Source organism: Trachypithecus francoisi, unplaced genomic scaffold (genome assembly GCF_009764315.1).
Source record: "Trachypithecus francoisi isolate TF-2019V2 unplaced genomic scaffold, Tfra_2.0 Lachesis_group16, whole genome shotgun sequence".
In the NCBI taxonomy this organism is placed as follows: Eukaryota; Metazoa; Chordata; class Mammalia; order Primates; family Cercopithecidae; genus Trachypithecus; species Trachypithecus francoisi.
Genome location: NW_022681461.1, coordinates 1,276,344 through 1,298,094, shown reverse-complemented (window position 1 = coordinate 1,298,094; position 21,751 = coordinate 1,276,344). Strand labels below are relative to the sequence as shown.

Genomic DNA, 21,751 nt, shown 5'->3' with positions numbered 1-21,751 from the left:
TAATCAATGAACAATGAACAATGTCATCTCTAGATAATTTCCAGAGAAACTAGGAAAGCTGTTCATGGAATAAATCATCTTTAAAATTCTCAGAACATAGAGGTGGGGTTCATTGTACCCTGACAAAAACTGAAAACCTGACTTTATCCCAGAAATATTTATTCATAAAGTCTTAATTATATAAGACTATTTTAGGTTATCAAAGGTAAATCAGACATATCTTACTATTTCAAAGTTCAGAGTTTATTAGAAAAGAAGAGATATATGTATATAACTATGATAAAAATTTGAACGTCATACTTTAGAATAAGCACAGGACATACAAAGTGCGACTGGCTGAACCATAAAGAGTGTAAAAGGAAGGCTTCTTATTTCTAGCTGAGGGAAGAACTAGGGCAGACTTCGTGGAAGAGAGTATGCATTTGAGGTAGATCTCGAATGGGAGAGAGATGTGGAGATTTAGGGGATCAGAAGTATAACGCTGAAGGTTATTCCAGGGAGGAAAATAGCTTAAGGAAAAAAAGTAACAACTACATAGTTATGTAGTTTATACATATATGTATTTTATATATAATATATATTTATACATATATAACACATAACATATATATTATATAACATACAAGTATGCATGTTATCATATAACACACATAACATGTACATTATATATATATTAGCTATCCATATACATGTTAGATATGTACATGTATAATATATAACACACATTATATGTTGTATTATATGTTTTATTTATACACATATATATATCTTAAAGGAAGGATGCATTCAACCCACGTGAGGTTTTTGTGTAACTGCTGAAGTGAAGGTAATTCTTCACAGACCCGTTATCCTGAAAAATTAAAAGACTGATTTGTCATATTGGAAAGGCAAAACTGAAATCTCCAGAACAAAGTAGATCCCAAAGGTACTGAGGGAAAAGCACAAGAAAACATGAAAGGGTCAAAGACCCTTCGTGGTGTAAACCTCCTGCCATTGTTGAGCCCTGGGGGGCCTGTGGGGAGTTACTTATCCTCTTATTTTTAAAATTTAGGCAAATGAGATGCTTGAGTTAAACAGTCTTCAAAAATCCTTCAAATTCTGAAATACTGTAATTCTTTTAACCCATAATTTAGCTTTATTCACCTATAAAAATTCAGAATTCCTAGGACAGAGGCAGGATTTTCAGATGACAAGGCAACAGGTGCTTCCATTAGGTGGCCATGCCCAGTTGATACCATGGTTTTCAGAGAGGGATCAAACAGAATCTGAAAAGGGCTGTTCAGTGCGTAACATTCTTTAATTCACTAGGTAGAGTCAGTCAGAGTTGGATGAGGCCTCTATTCCTAAATTTTCTGTAATGCTACCTAGAAAGCATTATTTGAAGAAATACGATTTTTTAACTATTTGGATCTTGTGACTGTTCTCAACAGAGAAACTGTTCAAAGAGGCTTATAGCTGTCGCCTATGCAACTGCAACAGTGGCCAGCTATGAGAAGAATTGCAATCAAACTACTTCCTAACAAGCAAAGATCATTTTTGTCATTCCCAGTCAATTTTTAAATTAGCTTATAATTTCTTTCAAAACCTTTTTTCTCTACAGCATTTTTCATTAGAAATCAGCCACAGTTCAAGGCAGGTACTTCACATAAAATTAAAGGACTGGATTAGATATCTTTTTAAGGCAGTCTAAAATATTCTATTATCAGTACCATTAGCGACAAAAATAATAGCAGGTTACTGTAGAGACTTATTTACACATCACCCCATTGGTAAGCAATAATCATAATTACAGTAATAAAAATTTACGTTTTTTGAGTAATTTCAATGCCTTTCTTGCAAGGTGTTGAATGTGTTTTGCACACATCAGCTCATCAGTTACATCAGTCCATGAATCCTGGTATCATCATTGTGCGGAAAGATGCCACAGCTTCTTGTAGCCTCCAGCTAGCAGGGGAATAGGTCTCTAAGTTTATAGTTTAAAAACTGGATTCTCCTTCCTCTAAGTAGCAGGTATTTTCTATTCAAATAACATATTATCTTCTGAATTAGAAAGCTATCTACAACCAATCCTACTTCTAGGTGTAGAAACACAGAAGCCTTTTTCATGTCAATACTAGTCACATAATTTCATATATACACACACACACACACACACACACACATTTTAAAATCTTGATTACTACTAAAATTATTTGAAAGGATAACTTTCTGATACAAATGCCATAAAATTAATGTCTAGCTACAAAAAGAAAAACGATTAAGACCATGAAATATCCCACCCAGTAAGAGTTACATGCTGAAACCGTAAACCTTGCTTTCTGGACCACTTTGTAAACCAGCCATTTGTGAACAATTACTTTAAATCATCATGCCATTCATTATCCTGAAAAACAGGATAATGGAATGCTCTATCTCCCCAAAGTCTGCTCACTGTAAACAGTCCATCCCTCCTAGCTGACTCCAAAAGCTGTATAAACATACTGCAATCAAACCCACCGTAGCTCACAGAAATCCTTTCTTTAGGTAATCTACAGAATGCCAATCTAATACAAATACAAGAAAGAGAAGTTCTTACTAACACAATATTTTGTATTTACAGTATTCTGAACAGTGCTTAAACCTGCACTGGTTATAGAAAAGACACTCCCCCACGCTACCTCCCGCCCCAGGCTGACAGCACGCTTAGTTCTCTCATTTACAGCACACTGCAATAACATAAAGAGGGCTTACTATTAATCCAGGTTTTACTACAAAGCGACCCGTTATTTCTCTGTCAAACACTCACAAGAGTGCCAAGTGTCTGTCATCCAATTCAAGGGATTAAGTCTTCTTTTATAGTCTGATACTTGTACCAATTTATAAAAATACAGATATAGTTTCTTAGAGTTGGTCACAGTCGATATTTTGGCTTGGATTCAGGCAGCAGAGGTTGACTATGACAGCTGGCAGGAAACTGAGGGGAGAATACATCCTCCCCCTTCAGTCACCACATCTCAGTTGCCATAGTGATTAATCCTTAATTGAAGGCTGTCTTTGTACATTTCTTTTCAGAAAATTTTATGCAAACTTAAGTTGAAAACGTGCAGTTGACTGAGAAAAGGAGGCATCGCATCACAAACAGGTACAGTTCAGCTCCGTGACATACTTTCATATAGTAAAATAACACATGAACTCTATAGTACATTTTACTCCTTTTTAAGATACATGGTTGAATTTGAAGAGTAGATTCATAGTTTTTGTCATTTTGGTTATTAATAATTACTCTACATCAAATAATCACTGTACATGAAAAACTCTGAAAGACCACAGGATCTTATCTAGGATTACAGTGTTTATTACTTCTCTTTTAGAAGTTTTCATTTTAGTATATTCCCTTGCAATCTAGTTAAAGGTTCTAATTCAGACTCTACGGTACTCTTTTGAAGTTGAAATACTGGTATACTGTGGCAACTGTTATTTGTGTACTGATTGCATAAAACAAATAGGATTTATTTTCTTACTGAGACAACATGTCTGCAACTGGCTACAGACACACATGCATGCACACACAGTCTTTTCAAACAGAAGTAAAGTTCTTTAATAAAACTTTGATGACAGACACGAAGCACTCAGAGGAATTACCAGTAACCAAAAAGATTTCTAGATTGAGCCCCAGATGAAAGATACTGTACTATCTATCGCTGGGAGGTCTGAGCGTTTTGGAGACTTCAGGATCAAGACGTTCGCAGGTATTTTCTAGCACTAGGACTGCGTCTCTTTTGTTCCTGCTTCATTTCCCTTTCCCTTTGTTTATTCTCTTTTCTTCTCGTAACTGTTTTTTTCAAAACTGTAAATTCACTATTGCCACCCACTGCCACCCCAGCTGCAAAACCTCTGAGTAACGTAAGCCTCTCTAGCCAAAGATGATGAGGGTGCTTCAACGATCTCCTCATTCAAGGTGCTGAAGTAATAATGACGCGATATGATGAAATCAGTGATCGGGAACTTTTCTTCTCAGAAATTCTGTGAGACAGCTTGGAAATGTGAGAATGAAATTTTGCTGCATCAGTGAGTGACTGAAGTCGGCCACTGAAATGAGTGTTTCTGTAGACTGTGTTTGGGCTGCTAGCAATGGCGCCATGGGAATGGACCTCCCCTTTAGTGGCTTTAAAACTTCACCACAATGTAGTCATTAAACAACTAATTTCTTTATCTTCTCTGAAAAGGGTTTACTAAGTTGGTGTATGTGTGATGAGGGAGATATACAGCCTCGAAGGGTATATTATAACATCCAGGGAGTAGGTATTCCAATTTGTTTCCTAGCGAGAGATGCCCCTCCCTCTGAAAATCACTGCAAAGAGACAAGGTTCCTAACGAGGTTGTGCCGCCTCAAAAACATTTGGACTGAAAGAGCTCACAGGCAAACTGTGTTTCCAGCATTTTATTTTTTATAGCTTTGCTTAAGAAGCAGGTTGCTTCTTAGGTCAATTGTTGGAGAAATTATATGCGTGTAAATTTCTTCTCTAATAAATATTTAGATAAGCTAATGACCAATATCCAGTTATTTCACTAACATCCACTACAGCGGTTTGACAAATTATCTGACCTTTCACATTAAAATTTGTATGTAGAAGGACATGGTTTTAAAAAAGGGCACAGTTAAAAAAAAATCCTAATAAAAAATTAGCTATCTGTTTAAAAGATTCTGACATACTCTTTATCCTAACAAAGAAGTTTCTGGAAAACCCAACATAATTCTGCCTGCCTTTTTCAGATGGCACATACAAGGCAATCAAACTGTAGAAGTGTTGTTTAAAGTGTTGGTTGAGAGATGGTACATTCCTGGATCAAATGAGAAGACGAGTATAAAAAGCAGCATATTTGGGTCATGAAAGAATGCTTTCACGAGTTGTAGTTTGGCGTTGGGCCTATGGACTACACTGAAAAAGGCTAGAAAGGATAGCCTTTCAAAGTCCGTTATTAGATTTATTCTAGGGATGTTATAAGACAACTGGCTGTTTACTATATCGTTCTGTGGTCCCCAAAAAACCCCAAGTGACAAATTTCCTTCAAAGTGAGTGCTAGGAAAAGCTTTGCTTCTGCTAGAACCAGTGTTTTTTTGTTTTTTGTTTTTCCTTAAGGACAAACATTTCACTCAGCCTTTCTCAGCAGGGTGTTATGGCATTTTGGACAGAACAATTCTTTGCATGTGGGAGTGCCTCCCCATTTCCCCGTCAACCCAGTCCTCTGTCCAGGACAGTCATTTGGAATCCCTGGCTTCCAGACACTAATGCCAGTTAGACACTCAGTCATTGTGACCACCCAAACTGCCCACACACATTTCCACATGCACTAGTTGAGGTATCACACTAAATAGACAGCTTACCTCCTTTGTTTTTTCTACCAGAAAACTCAATCAAATTAACCATTTTAATACAATATCTGGGTAGAACATGTTATGTCCTATGCATGTGTATTCCAACTTTCTCCCTGTCTTAAACTTCCAGTTTAATTTATATTTTCTCTGGTCCTGAATTTCATTTTGTACTCTGGTTTTATTGTTAAGGTAATTTGATTCCTTTGTCAAACCAGTGAGGTACAAATAAATTAATTCCGTTGATAGTTCAGAGGAATTCTACCCCTACCTTCATTCTTAAAAGTAAAATAGCACTAGGTTGAAGCAAAATATTGGTATTATACACAGTACGCATTCTGAACTCTTGCCCATAAAGTGACAGTAAAATTACTCCTGAGGCACTCAGCTCTTAGAAAATAATAAGCCAAACAGAAGAAAAACCTTTGATGAAAGCGACTATGCATAAACAAAAATATCACAACAGCAATTTGAAATGGGAAGAGCCCATAGAAGTATTTACGACTTTTAACAGTATAAAAATCCTTTTGCTAAATATATAAATTCTATGTGAAACGAGTTATCTGTGTGCGTCTTCCTTTTAGGTGAAAAATTGTGGAGCAATCTAGTCACATACTTTCCTTTTTCCATATGAGCAGAAATGGTTTTGGTTCTGATTGAACTACATGATTCCCTCAGATTCCTTTTCATTTTGGGGGTAACGGCCAATTTTTATTGAGGAAAACTATTAAGCAACTCAACATTACTAGGTACTCGGGTGTAAATGTGTTGTTTAATCTGAAGCCTCTTCAATGACTACAGCTCCCAAATGTTTTGATTTTTACACTTATTTGTACGTCCCTTACAGTTTTTGTAGCTATTTGAGGGAGTACTTAGAGAAAATACTATTGAGTAACTTCTGTGAAAAATGAGGTAACTAAAGATGATACTACCTTATATTTTTCTTACCTTAGAACTGCAAACAGCTATGTTAGCAGGCAGCTGGGAAAACTGCTTCAACTCAAATACATCATGTGCTGCCCATCGGCTCATGTGATTTTCAGCTTTGCTCGATCCAATCACATTCTGGTTTGAGTGAATATAAGCCACTTCCTGAACGCCATCTAGGAGGTAATTGATATTTTTTAAGTGATGTATCAGTATACAGCAGTATGGTTCCACAAAAACACATTATTCTTATTTTTAATACTCAAGAGAAACATCAACAACACAATACTCTTTAGGAAAAATACTGAAAAGAGAGAGAGTTCAAATATGTTAGTATAGGTTACCCTGGAAATGCCTTTTCCTTCTCATCAGTGTGAGATGAGAACTACTGACAGCAGGTAACAATCTTTAAACTTGAAACGGAGGTTTTGGCCAAGAGAAAAGTCATGGTTGAGGAGGGTCCTCTCATTTGTTTTTATTGTTAATTAAAAAAAAAAAGTTGTTCACTAATTTAAAGAATGAAACCAACCTTCTCTGTTCTTTTAAACATGTACTTGATTACAGTGATGGAATGGGAGCATGGGGTTTATGACCAGGGAGTTTCGTTTGATTGGCTTTGCTCAGTTTTACTGTTTGTATTTTGTCTTTTTTGTACATATGCCCAGAGAATGTCAAGATGAGAGCTTTTTAGGAAATGAAAAAAATTAACTCATGGCTTTTATCTGAAAGAGGTTTAAAAAATAGCTACAATTTTTATTGCTTTGCTTCTAGGCACCTATAATTCATTTTTGAATTGTGATCATAAAAGAGAAGGCCAGAACCAAGGCCTATAAATGCTCCCTCCAACAGCTCTGGCAATGAACCTCAGGTATGACCTTCAACACTTGTGGTGTTTCAGTCCTGAACCTCTCCAACCAGAAATTGCCAATCATGCAAACACAAAACGTTGTTAAATAATATGACGAGACAGTAACTAGTGTAACATTCTCCTTAAACTTCAAAATACCAGGTACTATATATGGCACATAGTTTCAAAACCTTCAGGGCAGAAAATTTACTCAGATGTTTCTTAATTCTGATGACACATGTTATCCATTGTTCAAAACAGCATTAGTTCCAAACTAACTACTGACACCTTTTGCACAGTAAAAAACAAACAAAAAACTGAGCTGATTATTTAAAAAACAGTTTATGCAATAATTCCTCAAACCTAAAATCTAACTGTAGCACACAAATCAAAGGATAATTCAGTACTTATTTACAATGATACCAAAATATATATAATAATGAAATCTTAAATGAGAATGCTAAAAGCCACAAAGAAAGCCTGATTTGTACATAAATCAAATACAACAATTAAGATTTCTATAGCAAAATATCCTTGCTTGTATCTCAGCTTCTTTCACATAATTTTTGGGGGAATAAGTCAGACACTTGTGAAGGCAATGCCTTAAAATCACCATATTCTGGGCAGAGGGTGGTAACAGCAGAAGCAGGAGAATCTCTGAATCTGTACACAGAAACAGACAGCAACCACACAGCAAAACCAAAAGCCCGCGGACATTTACATCAAAATTAGGTAACAAGATACCCTCATGACACCTCAAGTACAAGCAGGTGGGGAACATCTCCACTAGCTATGAACTCTGCATGGTTTCAGTATCTGTGTGAAAGGAGGAGGAAGCAACGAGGCGCCTGACAGACCTAAAAACAGGAGACCCCAGAACTGCCAACAGGTATTCACCGGAAAACACAGGGGCCAGCTGGGGAACAGCAGCTGAATCCGGGAAGGTTTCCTGCTCTCCAATGCTGAGAGGGTGCAGGGGGGACATAGTAAAAAGGCCTGGAGGGGCTAAAGCAGGCCAACTGCTAGAACTCCCAAAACGGACCCACCAGGGCCTCCACCCAGGTGAGGGCCCAACAAAGAGGAAAAACTGCTGGGGGAGAATCAAAATAAGTACGATAGGAAGAACAAGGATGAGGGAAAGAAAAGATCTAGAGCAAAGCAAGGGAGAGCGAAAGGAAGGCCCACCACAGTGGGGCACTCTCCATGGAAATAACATATGGATCTCTGTGAAGTGAGAAAAGACTTCCTAGGCTCTGCTTCATCTGTAAAATTCAGGGTAAGTAATTTCATATAAAAATGACCAAGGGAAAAGCAGCAGGGTCAAATGTCATAAAAATTATTGTGAGAAAAAAGAGAACAATCAGAATAATATCCCTCCAATGAAAACGTGCTAGAAAGATGTGCTCACAAAACAGAAAAAGACATGAATCAACAACGTAAATCAGAATTAGAGGAACCCAGCAATGAGTGATAAGAACTTAGGAAAGACTTAAAATTTTTTTTTTTAATTTCAAAAATGAAGACTAAACTAGAAGGAACGTAAGTGGGAATAAACACAACAGATAAGCCTTAAGAGAAACAAACAACATTTTAAAAAAGCAAAACGAAATGAACAGATCAAAAAGATGAGAGAATGTGACAAAAACTGAAGACAGGCAAAGAAGACTGAACATCTGAGTAACAGGAGTGAAGAAGAAAGCCAAAGCAAAGGAATAGAACAAGTAACCAAAAACACTAGTGCAAGCAAGTCTTTCCCAAAATAAAATCTCAGTGAAAACAACACTGTGTATATGAGAGTATGAACCCAGGATAACCAACATCAAAACACAATCTAGTAAAATTATTGGACAATCATGAAAAGAAAAAAAATGCCCTGGGCATCTACGGAGAAGGAAAAGAAAGAACACATAATACCACACTTTATGCCAAAAGAAAACAAAGCTACATATTCAAGACGCTCAAGAAAAGACAATGTGAGCCAAGTATTTTACATCCAGCAAAACTGACTTTCAGGTATACGGGCACAAAACTGTTATCGCAAGAATCTCAGGGAATATTCTCACGAACACTTCTTGAGGAATTACCAGACAGTCAGATTCAGACAAGCAAAGTGGCGTGAGGAACACTGACACTAAGGACTGATGGGGAGCGTGAAATGTGTCGTTACCTGTGGACCAAGTGAAGTCTAAGAGAAGGGTAGTATATAATGCAATGTCTGTATCTTTGACAAGAAAGACATAGTATATTCATTTTAAAAATGGAAGAAAAGGGAGAGTAGAGGCAAAAACAGATAAACCCTAAATGTTGTCAGTAATCAAACTGTGGTAGTACTGCTATTTTATTCTTTGTATATAATATGGGATAAAGCAAATGAGCAACAATGGGGCATTAAAAGTAAATCATTCCCCATATGCTTGAGAACCAGAATTATCAATATTGTAGAAATGGTATTCAAACATAGTAAAGAGGCTAAATGACAGCTCTATACGCTCAAATTAAGTATCAATACAAAAAAGTATACATATAAACTCGAGGTATTTTATCATCACAAATATGTGTACATAAATACATATATAAAAATAGATCACAAATATATGTATACATACACGTCCTATATGTATATAAATATAAATAGATATATATACAATCTGGCCACTGAAAAGGCCCAGAAATAATAACCAAGTCAACAGCAGCAATGATCATTACTAGCACCACACTGTGGCCTTGAAACATACTTTCTCTCTATGAGAAACCAAGACTCTTGGAATAATGACTGATGGTAGGTCTGGGACAGAAAATGCATGAGATGATCCTGGAACATCTTGTTAAGACGAGACAACAAAGAGGCTTCCAAAATGACTAGCAGCATGCCAAAAGGCTGCAGGAACCAAAATATTCATTTCAGAGATTCCCCTCTGTCCACAGATAGGACAATGGAGCCTTACTCATATTATTAATTGCAATAAATTGAGACCCACTAAATGTGTTTGAATCAATTACTAAGAAAAGAATGAATCATTCTGATGGCATAGAGACCTATTTAGTTTTTACTATACTATAAACTGGTAAATAAAGAAAGCAATTAGCACTTTTCCTGTCTCTCATATATGAACTGTGCCACTGGGTAAGCAACAGTAGATGAGGGGAAGTAGTGAAGTACCACTTTACAAAAGCATTCTAAAAATTACATGAAAATGAAAGGAGATAAACAGAAAATATTTTGCTACTCTGAATGAATAAATACGTATAGGTATTAAGTATCAATGGCTGCTAGGATCATAAAGAAAGAATAAACATTTTGTGCCTACTATAGTCTTGTTAAACACTAACTTTTATCTTGCCAAAGGAACTGAACCTGAGTCTGATCCAGTCTCAGGAACCAACTGCTCTTTTGCAGGTAATACAGAAGACAGAAGAACAGGTTTAACTGCATGAAGAGGATGCAATTAGCAAAATACAAACTGAGGGAAACTCTGTAAGAGATGGTCCAGGTACTTCCATAGTTACATTGTAAGGCAATGAAAGGGATGAGGATTCCCGTAGATTAAAAAAGACTGCCTAACATTTTTAAAAAAATGTATGAGACTGGACCATAATACCTAGTGATATGGTTTGGCTGTGTCTCCACCCAAATCTCATCTTGAATTGTAGCTCCCACAATCCCCACGTGTCATAGGAGGGACCTGGTGGGAGGTAACTGAATCATGGGGACAGGTCTTTTCCATGCTGTTCTCGTGACAGTAAGTCTCATGAGATCTGATGGTTTTATAAAGAGGAGTTAAGACATGTTAACCATGTTAAGACATGACGTGCTCCTCCTTGTCTTCCGCCATGATTGTGAGGCCTCCCTAGCCATGTGGAACTGTGAATCCATTAAACCCCCTTTTCTTCTCAGTCTCAAGTATGTCTTTATCAGCAGTGTGAAAACAGATTAATTCACCTAGAGATGCACATTTGGTGATAAAACCATATAAATGTAAATAAGTAATTACTATAGAAGCTAGAATAATTGGTATTTATGGGGGCAGAGGAGTTATGATTTAGATGGGCACATGGAGGGGGTCCTGGGGTAGATGGCAACATTATCTTGACCTACATGTGGTCTCCCATTTATCCTGCTACCCAACCCTTCCTTATTTGTGCCTCAATGCAGCATCTTGATTTCAGGGCTATTTTACAAGTTAATTCAAAGTGTCTCACAGACTACTTGATAAAACAAATACACTTTTTAAAGTTTTCAGAATGTGTCTTTAGTTACCTAAAAATTTATCCATTGATTCATATGACTGCTCTTGATTGACAGCTTTCTCATGTGAACATTTCATTGGTTTTCTTGGCATGAAAGTGCTATTTTTCTTATTATGGCTAGGCAATTTTAAAGAAAAACTGGTTCTGTCTTTTACAGTTCTTGCTCTATGGCTCTGTTTAGAGAAACTGAAGTGGCTGACGGATAAACTCTCATCTGAGGATGAATAATCATCAATAAACTGAGAGTTATGATCCTCATTTGTTGCATATACTTGGTTTGTTTTGTTCACTGTTTTGGGAGAATTGTGAAGTTCTTTTTTGGTTTCCTTTATTCTCTTAAACCTCAATGAACTCTTCCTTACTCTTGACTTGGAAGAAATTTCAATGTCATCAGATTCATCACTGATATCGCTGGTGCCTTTCCTTTTCACAATAGATTTCAGGGTTGTGTTCTCAGGACTTAACTTTTCTGAAATTATTCCATTTCTTTTGTCATCAGTCTTTCGACCATTATCATTATTTCCTGTTTTTACAGAGTGTTCTGTTTCAGAATCCTCAGAACCCTCCAAGGGTGGCTTAAACCTTATACCATTGTCGGGGAATCTCTCAGTTGTATATTGTGTAGGACAGATGACATCACTATCTTCTGATTCTGTGTCATTCTGTAAAATGCAATGTTTATCTGTATTTTTAAATTTTTTCTCATCAGACTTAGAAGAAATATTCTGTTCTAAAGTCTTCTCACTTTTATAAAAAATATGCTTTTCTTTTGGATTTAGGATGTTATCTAATTTCTGATATTTTGAAGTACCAAGAGAGTCCTGATTTTTCTCACAACCAGCATCTTTGGCTTCTGTTGAAAGGCATGTGGGCTGCTCATCAGAACTTTCATCATCAGAGGCAGTATTTCCATCACTGTCCTCAACTGCTTTACATTTTGCCTCAAACAATTTCGAGAAACCACACTGGAGTAAGGTAAGCTGTCCTGGAGAGCTGGAAGCTTTATTCGAATCGGGTGCTCTGTTTTTGGCAGTCTTTACTCCTGCGGCTCCCACTGCCTCTTCATCACTGAAGTCGCTGCAGAGATCACACACTTCCTTTGCCAGTGGTTCTGCAGCTTGTTCTGGACCTCTGCATTCCTGACAGTCAGGCTCTCCAGACTATAGAAGAAACAATGACAAAAACATCAGAAAACCTCAAGATATAATATGGAATCAACTGAAAAGGAATCAACTTTGGGCCGGTAATTTAGGTACAAGTGTATCACTTAGTATTTTCTAAAAGTACAACATTTAATAAACATTTAGTAAAGGGTTTAATATCATAGTCTAGTAGGCTTTTCTCTTTCCATGTTGAATATTGTTCCAAAATAAAACAGTTTAAACTCGAATACCATATAATCAAAGCATTTTGAAGAAAAACACAAAGTGGAGTGTTTGGCTTCTAAGATGCAAGGACACGTAATTCTGGCCTCGAAAGTGAAAAGCATACAACTTACTGCTTAAGAATTACTGGAGTTTACTGTCATCTAGTAGATACTTCCAATCATGCTTTAAGAATAAGACAGATTACAGGAGTTAACAAGGTAAAGAATTCACGACTGGAAACTTATTCTAATTGATTAAAAAGGCCAATAGGATCTTGATCACCAGAAATAAGAGACTCCATCTCAACAAAAAAAAAAAAAAAAAAAAAAGAATTTTGAAGTAAAATTTGCTACAAATTTAAATTCAATATGTAACTTTTTCACTTTAGTCAGAGTTAAATATACCCTAGTTTTCTAAAACTGAGCCTCTAATAGTAAAATATTGTGGGAAAGTATTATCTGCTAATACTTTTGCCAATATTTGATATTCATATATTTCTTTAAATTTATAAAAATTTAATCCCCAATTTAAAGTCATTGGACTGGTATAAACTGACAGTTAAGACTCTAAGAACGTAAACAAGAAAAAAACAGAAACAATAACAAAAAAACCTTCCACACGTTTTTTACCTTTAAGATGGCCTTATGATGAAATAAAGATTTGGTGGTACATGAGATGGCAAACTACTAAAAAGATCACAAAATTAAGGAATCAAATAAAATATCTGCTTTCAGTTAGAGAACAACTTTAATATTTGGGTTCAATAATTTTAAATACACATTGGTGGTGATTTTTCCATTTAACTTACCATTTAGTCAAAAATTATTTATTTGAGATGGGTTAGTTATCTAGGTGGTACTGGATTTACAGTTTGGGGTAGTTAAAATTCAGTTTAGCTGTAAATGCCTGAATTGCTCCTGAATTTGTTATATGAATGTTAAATCAGCCTTAATTATTAATTTTACCCACAGTCCTCTGACTTTGTGTCCTTGACTCTTAATTTTTTTTTTTTACAGGTTATAAAATGAAGGAAAAAGGAAAAGAAACAAAATTGTCACAGTGCATGTTTTCTAGGTGGTGTAGGCTACAAGCTCAAACATTACATACCATTTCCAGTTTGTGTGCTGGAGGTCCCTCTTTCAACCATGTCGTGGCTGTCATGATCCCTGCTTCCACTTGGCCTTCTCTCTATAATGTCAGTAAGAAAGAATGCAGATAGCCATGCAACACAGGGGGTAGCCACAACCAGATAAGCAACAGCAAGGCATGCTATTCTTGGAGTTAAGAAACAAACACTGCGTGCAGCTTGCTTTAGCATTCTTAAAGTTATTTTTCAACTTGCTAATTAAGAAACTCATATATAAACATTTATAAAACATTTAAAAAATACTCTTAATTCTTGTCTTAAAGTTTACTTTTACAGACACAGAAAACTAACACTTTCCAGCCAACTTCATTAAAAGTACTAGTGGGGAGAGGGAGAGTGAAGAAATGTTACATATTTACCCAGTATGATATCCGTAACAACCATTCCCATATAATAATTATGGTAAGGACATATTAACATTTCAAACACCACAATGTTGAATATTGGGAACTTGATATTCTAGCCTATATTGTTACTCTATTTATTGTTCATATTCATTTGAAAATACCCCTTAGGTGTAGGAGGCATCAAAATAAAAAGGTCCATCCTACTATGAAATGAAAAACAATATTCTAGTTATATAACAGGCTTGCTACATCTTTGGGAAAGTATTTGGACTTTAAAGCTTCTGGTGTATCATTTAGCAGAAGTTCTAATGGCCTAGATTCTAGAATATTAAATTCTCCTCAAAAGGAAATCGATTCACTTGTTAAGGCTGTACGTGTTGATAGAGCAAGAAGAAACAATACCATCATCACTACAGTTACAAACGCCCAACTTAAGAATACACAGACATACTACTGGCATGGCTCCAGCCACCTGGCATCCAGGGCAACGAGTGAGACTCTCCCCCATGGAACTCTAGGGAATGACAAATGGTTTCTGAATTGTTGCAAGTCCTCTACTCTCCATGCCTGGAGGCTATGACAGTAATGGGATGGGAAGCCTCATTCTCAGGCCACCATTTATCTCTGTAACAGAAGCTAAATGGCTACAACAGGTGAAAGTGGCAGTACTAGAAATCTTAAAGCTGCTGAAACTCCCTTATTATAGATAAATGGCCATTCCAGTCTTACGCTGCTCAGGCCAAACACCTTGGAGCCATCCTTAACTTCTCTCTTTTTCTCATACCTTGTATCTGACCCATCAGCGAATCCTGTCAATGCCAGCTAGATAATATATACACCATCCAGCCACTTCTCACGCCACCTGCCACCATCACCCTGGCTCAAGCCAACATCATCTCTCAGCTGGATTACTGTAGTATCCTCCTAACTGGCTTCTTGCTTATGTCCTTGTACTTCTATAGTCTAGTTTTCAATAGTAAGTCAAGCTAATATAAATCAGACTATGTCATCTTTCTGTTCAGGACCCTCTAATTGCTTTTTGTCTCATTCAAGTAAAAGTCAAAGTTCCTGCATGGTCTGGCTCTCTGTCGTCTCTCTGGCTCTATCTCTTGCTCTCTTGCTTACCCCACTCTAACCAGTCAGGATTCCCTGACGTCATGAGATCACACGGGGCATGCTCCTCCCTCAGGACCTCTGCATTTGTTTCCCCTGTCTAAAACACACCTTCCTCCCTCATCTCTTTGAATCCTCAAATGCAGCCCTCAGAGTGAGGGCTTCTGTGGCTACCCCATCTAAAACAGCAATGCTCCTTCCCTGACAGTTCCCATTTCCCTTCCCTGCTCTATTTTCTATCCTTAGAACTTACCTATCATAATACATTCTGTCTTTCACTTATTTATTCTGTTTATCATTTGTCTTCCCATATAGAATGTAGACTTCTGGTAGACAGGATCATTTTGTCTATTTTGTTCTTTTATGTACGTACCAGCTCTATGAACAGTACCTGACATTTCGCAGATGCTCAACAAATATTTGTAAAATGAACTCTCAATGTCTATCTTTGAAGAGAAACCGTAATATAGATCATGGAAAGTCAATGCAAAACAGAATGAAATTGCCCAGAAATCAAAAGACTGTATGTAAATATTCAAATTTTTACTTCTTAAAACATTTTAAAAGAGATTTTACGGCCGGGCGCGGTGGCTCAAGCCTGTAATCCCAGCACTTTGGGAGGCCGAGACGGGCGGATCACGAGGTCAGGAGCTCGAGACCATCCTGGCTAATATGGTGAAACCCCGTCTCTACTAAAAAATACAAAAAAACTAGCCGGGCGAGGTGGCGGGCGCCTGTAGTCCCAGCTACTCGGGAGGCTGAGGCAGGAGAATGGCGTAAACCCGGGAGGCGGAGCTTGCAGTGAGCTGAGATCCGGCCACTGCACTCCAGCCTGGGCGACAGAGCGAGACTCCGTCTCAAAAAAAAAAAAAAAAAAAAAAAGAGATTTTACACAACCTTTAAAAATTAAAAATGTCTCACATGAAGTGAAATACTTCTTTTACTTTATGATATGTGCTCCCATTATATGGGGCTAATAATATTTAGAAGCACCTTTGGCCCAAGCAGCATGACTCTAACCAAACTTGAATAAGTTTACATTCTAAATGATGACAAATGAGTAATTTTAATTCAAAATTTAACTTAATAATCAAGTGCCAATCACATGCCTAGCAAGACAAATGTAGGACACGGACGGCCTTGTCACCCCTTATTACTATCAATTAATATCAATGAGAAAACAGTTAATATCCTTAGTGTTCTGGTATATTAAAGAACTTCAAGATATTTTTAAAAAAGACAATGTAAGACATGGATGGTCCTGTCATCAATAAACACTTCTGAAGGTGAAACAAGATATTCTTAGAATAACTAGTGAACAAGAGAACTTTTTTTCTTTTTGAGACGGAGTCTTGCTCTGTTACCCAGGTTGGAGTGCAGTGGCACAATGAACAAGAGAACTTTTTCTACTTAATAACCTGTCATCCTGATACGTCTCACATAACACTTGTTTAACAAAGAAATAGGTGGTTATTCTGATAAAAACAGATAACTATGTCATAATATATGACAGAAAACAGGATAAATAATGTAATGCTAATACTATAGACAATGACTTTAACGTGAATATAAGCATGTCAAGTAGTACTCTGAGATGGAGGTAGCAGCTGGGTTTGGGAGCTGGAGGGCAAACAAAGTTACTGACATGAAAAGAGAAACTGGAAAGAACAAATTCATAAAAGAAACAGCGCATTTAAAAAGCAAGGGGAAAAAAAACCCCAAAAAGCAGGACTCCAAATGGGTCACTGAATTCAGAATCAAATATAATTACTATAAACCAGAAACTCAGCAGTCTACATCAGAAGTTGTATAATAGTAATAATATTTATAGGATTCAAATAATATATACTTTCCTCTCCCCCAGCCATCCACGGTCTACTGCTGAACTTGTTCAGCATACAATTCCTGACACTACGTGGTTATTATGTAAACGTTCTCTTCCACCTCCGGAGAAGATGGTTCAAGTTCCTCAAGGACAGGAACCAACTGCTCCTTGAACTGTCTTTATGGTACTTACTGAATAAATTAAGTACATTAAGATTTTACTACAAAGTCATGGAAGTCAAGAGAAATATCCTGAAGTTTTCTAAGACTCAGTTTCCTCATCTATACCATGAGGAGGTTGAAAAAGATGATATTTCAGGATTTTATAATACCTATATGAATATCAATTAGAAAATAGTTAATATCTTTAGTATTCTGCTATATAAAAGAACTTAAAAGATTTTTTTAAAAAAGGATATAAAATACTTTGTTTGAAGAATAAGAAACATCTGTATGTTGAGGATGAACACAACAGGGAGAGTTTAAAATACTGGTGTGGAATTTTTATTGGGAACAGAAAACAAAAATCTCCATGAGACATGAGAGTACATCTCAGGGAGTATTTGGTAACTTTTAATCAAAACACATTTTATATTTTTGTTTATTTAGGAAAATCTCTTTTTTTAGTTCCTGACTTCAGCAGCTGTTTTCAAAACAATAAGCTTCTCTCTGCCTATCTTAAAACGGCCTTGGAGTTCATACTGCTCAGTATATACGTTCATGTGTGTGCATTATGTGTAATTATGCATGGGAAAATCTTAGTTTAGAGGTATAATAATTCATTTCTTATTCTCTACAAGTAAAAATTCCAAGGCATTTTTGATAAAGAAAACCAAAAGTTTCTCTGAAAAGGCAACAGCAATTGTATTTCAAATTTCCTGAGGAAGAAAAACTGTATTTAAGATATTATTGAAAAGGTTAGAGAAGAAGATCACACCTCCAGAATGTCCCTTGTAAGACAAGACCCTTGGGACCTCAGTTTGAAGAGGTTATGGATCCCAAAAAGCTCTCCTTGATGCTCTTTAGATCCTTGAACTGCTTCAAAATATCGTTTGGCATTTTCACTTCCAACCACCACACAGTGAAGTTGCTAAAACAGAAAAAACACAAGATATTTTTGAAGTGTTTGCTCCAACAATATGTCAGAATTTCCTGGCATTCCCTGTATATACACAGCTTTAGTTGGAGCAGGCAGAATCTCCTGAGGGAGGAAATTTTGTTTTAATTTCCCTGGCAGATGTTGCCATTATGGTAAAATAATAATAATCTGGCCAGTATTATTGAAACAGAGATCTTATATTTCCTGTTTTATCTGTTTTCTAACAACTGAGTCAAGATTATATCTCTATAGAATATCCACCTGACATAAATGTTTAATAATAAAAGCATACATATGAATACACTTTTCTCCTTTTAAAACTCTTATTATAACAGGAACTACTAAAACTGGCAGAAGTAATTACTATATCACTCAAGTTAAATTACAATCTAAAGTAATGATATGATAACCACCTTGGTGTCAAACTAATTGTGGCTTGACTACATAGCCTACTAACAGCAAAAACCCTATCACTGTTTTAAGAAACACTACATCTTTGACATAATTTTGAATACAGAAAGAACACTGACATGGAACATTTAAAAACACCATTTCAGTATCAACATTAATATGCACTCTCTAACTGCTGGATATTTTACTAAATGTAATATAAATATATAAAATTAAAATACAATCTGATTAACCCCAGGTGTATTTTAAAATTTCTTGAAAGAGGCCGGGCGCGGTGGCTCAAGCCTGTAATCCCAGCACTTTGGGAGGCCGAGACGGGCGGATCACGAGGTCAGGAGATCGAGACCATCCTGGCTAATACGGTGAAACCCTGTCTCTACTTAAAAAAATACAAAAAACTAGCTGGGCAAGGTGGCGGGCGCCTGTAGTCCCAGCTACTCGGGAGGCTGAGGCAGGAGAATGGCGTAAACCCGGGAGGCGGAGCTTGCAGTGAGCTGAGATCCGGCCACTGCACTCCAGCCTGGGTGGCAGAGCAAGACTCCGTCTCAAAAAAAAAAAAAAAAAAAAAAAAAAATTTCTTGAAAGAAACAATGAATGTACAGAATGTAAAATAACTTCAGTCCACCGATGGAGAAATTAGTAAAAAAAGATGCTTAAGGGTCGGGTGCAATGGCTCAAGCCTGTCATCCCAGCACTTTGGAAGGTGGAGGTGGAGGCGGGCAGAACACTTGATTTCAGGAGTTAGAGCCCAACCTGGCTCTAAAGTAGAGCCTTTAGTAGAGAAGGTGAAACCCCTTCTCTACTAAAATACAAAAATTAGCTGGGCATGGTGGTAGGCATCTGTAATCCCAGCTACTCGGGAGGCTGAAGCAGGAGAATCACTTGAACCTGGTGGAATCTGCAAGTGACCCGAGGTGGTCACTGTACCCCAGTCTGGGTGACAAAGACTCTAAAAAAAAAAGAGAAATGCTTAACTATTGAGATTATCATCAGAGTTCATTTGCACTGTAATAAGTGATTCTAGGCAACTAAAATTGTTTATAACAGCTGCCATTTATTGAACATTACACGTGTAGCATTTTATTTCCATACTCTTACTTAATCCTTACAACTTTATGGCATCTCAATTTTAGAAATAAAATAACTAAAATTTCTCTATTTTAAAAAAAAGTAACTTAAGTTTAGAGAAATTAAGTGACTTGCTCACAGCTGCCAGCTAAGTGTCATTCCTAGAATTTGCACCTTGGTTTGGCTGAATCTAAAATTTATACTATTAACCAATTTCTCACTTTCAAGACATCTCTCTTAAAACAAAACCCACAGGACCTTCATTTAAAGAAGTTATGGATCAACATACCAACTTGATCAGCTTGACACCAAATGTTCTAGAAACATGGGCTGTAATCTTGGGAGCACAAAATTACAATAACAATTGATGCAAGTGACAGCCCAGGGACCTACCGATTTTCCTCGTTACTGAACTACCTTAAACATTGATAATGTCAGACTGTAGGATCTGTAACTATAATCACCAAGGTAATTTGTAAGCCTCAATTTGAGTCTTTATAAGCTTCCTAGCAAAGTTTTATCACAAAATTTATAAAAAGCACATTAGTTTGCACTAAAGTGGCTCCAGTAAAAATGGAAACCAGGTGCTTCCATCTGTAGCCTAACTATAAAAAAAAAAAAATCATGTTAAAATTCAAGAAGGTAGGGGAAAAATTAGTAATTAGAAAATGTAGCTTAGTTTCTAGCTTATGAAAAATCCATACAAGGGAGAAAATGCTTGGATCTCATAATAACAAAGAAAGAAGTAAAAAGAAAAGAACATTTATGATGTTAAGAAGTTCATGGCCATTCTTCCAACTTCAAGGCCAGCAGTGTGGCATCTCCGTATTTTTCTCTCTGACCCTTTGCCTTCCTTACCATGGGTTATTAGGCAGTAGGGTCAGAGAAAGTAGAGATGAAGATGTGCACATCTGGCCCTTATAAAAAAACCCTTGTGATTACACTGGACCATCTGGATAACCCAGGTGGTTTGGGGGATGACGATGTGAGCATCTTTGGGAGACTATTATTCAGCCTACCACAGTAAAGAAGTGCAAAAAGGATGGGAGCAAGTCGAAATGACACAGAAGCCACCCTAATGGGTTCCCACTGGTCAAATATAAGACAGTGTCAACATTAAAGTAGACAGTGATATTCAATGTGTTGTAATCTGTTACTAAAATGGGAAGCCATGAGACCACACAAATTAAATAGAAGGGAAAGCTCTTTTTTTAATGGTAGAGTTCCAAAGAACCACCAAGAAGGATAATGGAAAAAGAAAAATCACCACCTGACAACCATTACAGTGGTAGCTGATTCAGGCAGGAATCACGAATGAACACTAATGGTTATGGGTGCAGGTTTGATGAGAAACTGGCAGTCTCAGAGGATCTCCTCATAAACCACCTATCAATTACAAAGAAAAAAATAGTAACTTTGCAGTGGAGAAACTCAGCAGACACAAACTTGACCTGTGATCAAGGTTCACGTGAGCAGTAGTAGGGCAGGTCACCCTCATGTGCCTTCTGACTGATGCAACGAGAAGAGCACAGTATCCTGTCTGTGGTATTCCTGCCAATACTGCTTGGCCTCAGTCTGGACATGAGGAAACATCACATGGACCTAGACTGAAGGGCATCCTACACAAAGGCCTTATTCCTTAAAATTGTCAAGGTCTTGAAAGACAAAGCCTGGGTAATACTCTAGGTTGAAAAAAACTGAAGAGACACCAGTAAATGAAGCCATGATCCCTGATGAAATCCTGGAGCAGGAAGGAAAAAAGAGACACTGCTGGGAGAGGTGGGGAAATTGAATGGGTCCTGTGGATTATAGCATGATGTTTTATCAATGTTAATTTCTTGATGTGAATAACTGCATTCTGGAGAGGAATGTAGGGAGTGAGGAAAGCGAGTTGTAGAACTGTATATACAACTGAGTGTTTAGAATGCATAAAACTGCTTTTTATGTATATTTAAGTAGGAGTGTACTTCTTTGGGGAAATATATACTGGAAAATTTAGA

At 36.9% G+C, this 21,751-nt stretch overlaps 1 protein-coding gene across 9 annotated transcripts in view; it reads right to left on the bottom strand.

Moving 5' to 3' along the window:
* ERCC6L2 (ERCC excision repair 6 like 2) overlaps positions 1 to 21,751 on the bottom strand; it is a 136,478-nt gene that overhangs the window by 30,644 nt on the left and 84,083 nt on the right. For 7 of the 9 annotated variants that reach the window (XM_033236637.1, XM_033236640.1, XM_033236645.1 and 4 more), the window contains 4 exons: positions 18,111 to 18,263; positions 13,850 to 13,930; positions 11,386 to 12,535; positions 6,302 to 6,456 (listed from right to left, as the gene is read on the bottom strand). In XM_033236637.1, coding sequence (XP_033092528.1) covers positions 6,302 to 6,456; positions 11,386 to 12,535; positions 13,850 to 13,930; positions 18,111 to 18,263 — 1,539 coding nt within the window. The other 2 variants (XM_033236643.1, XM_033236646.1) reach the window with 2 other exon arrangements.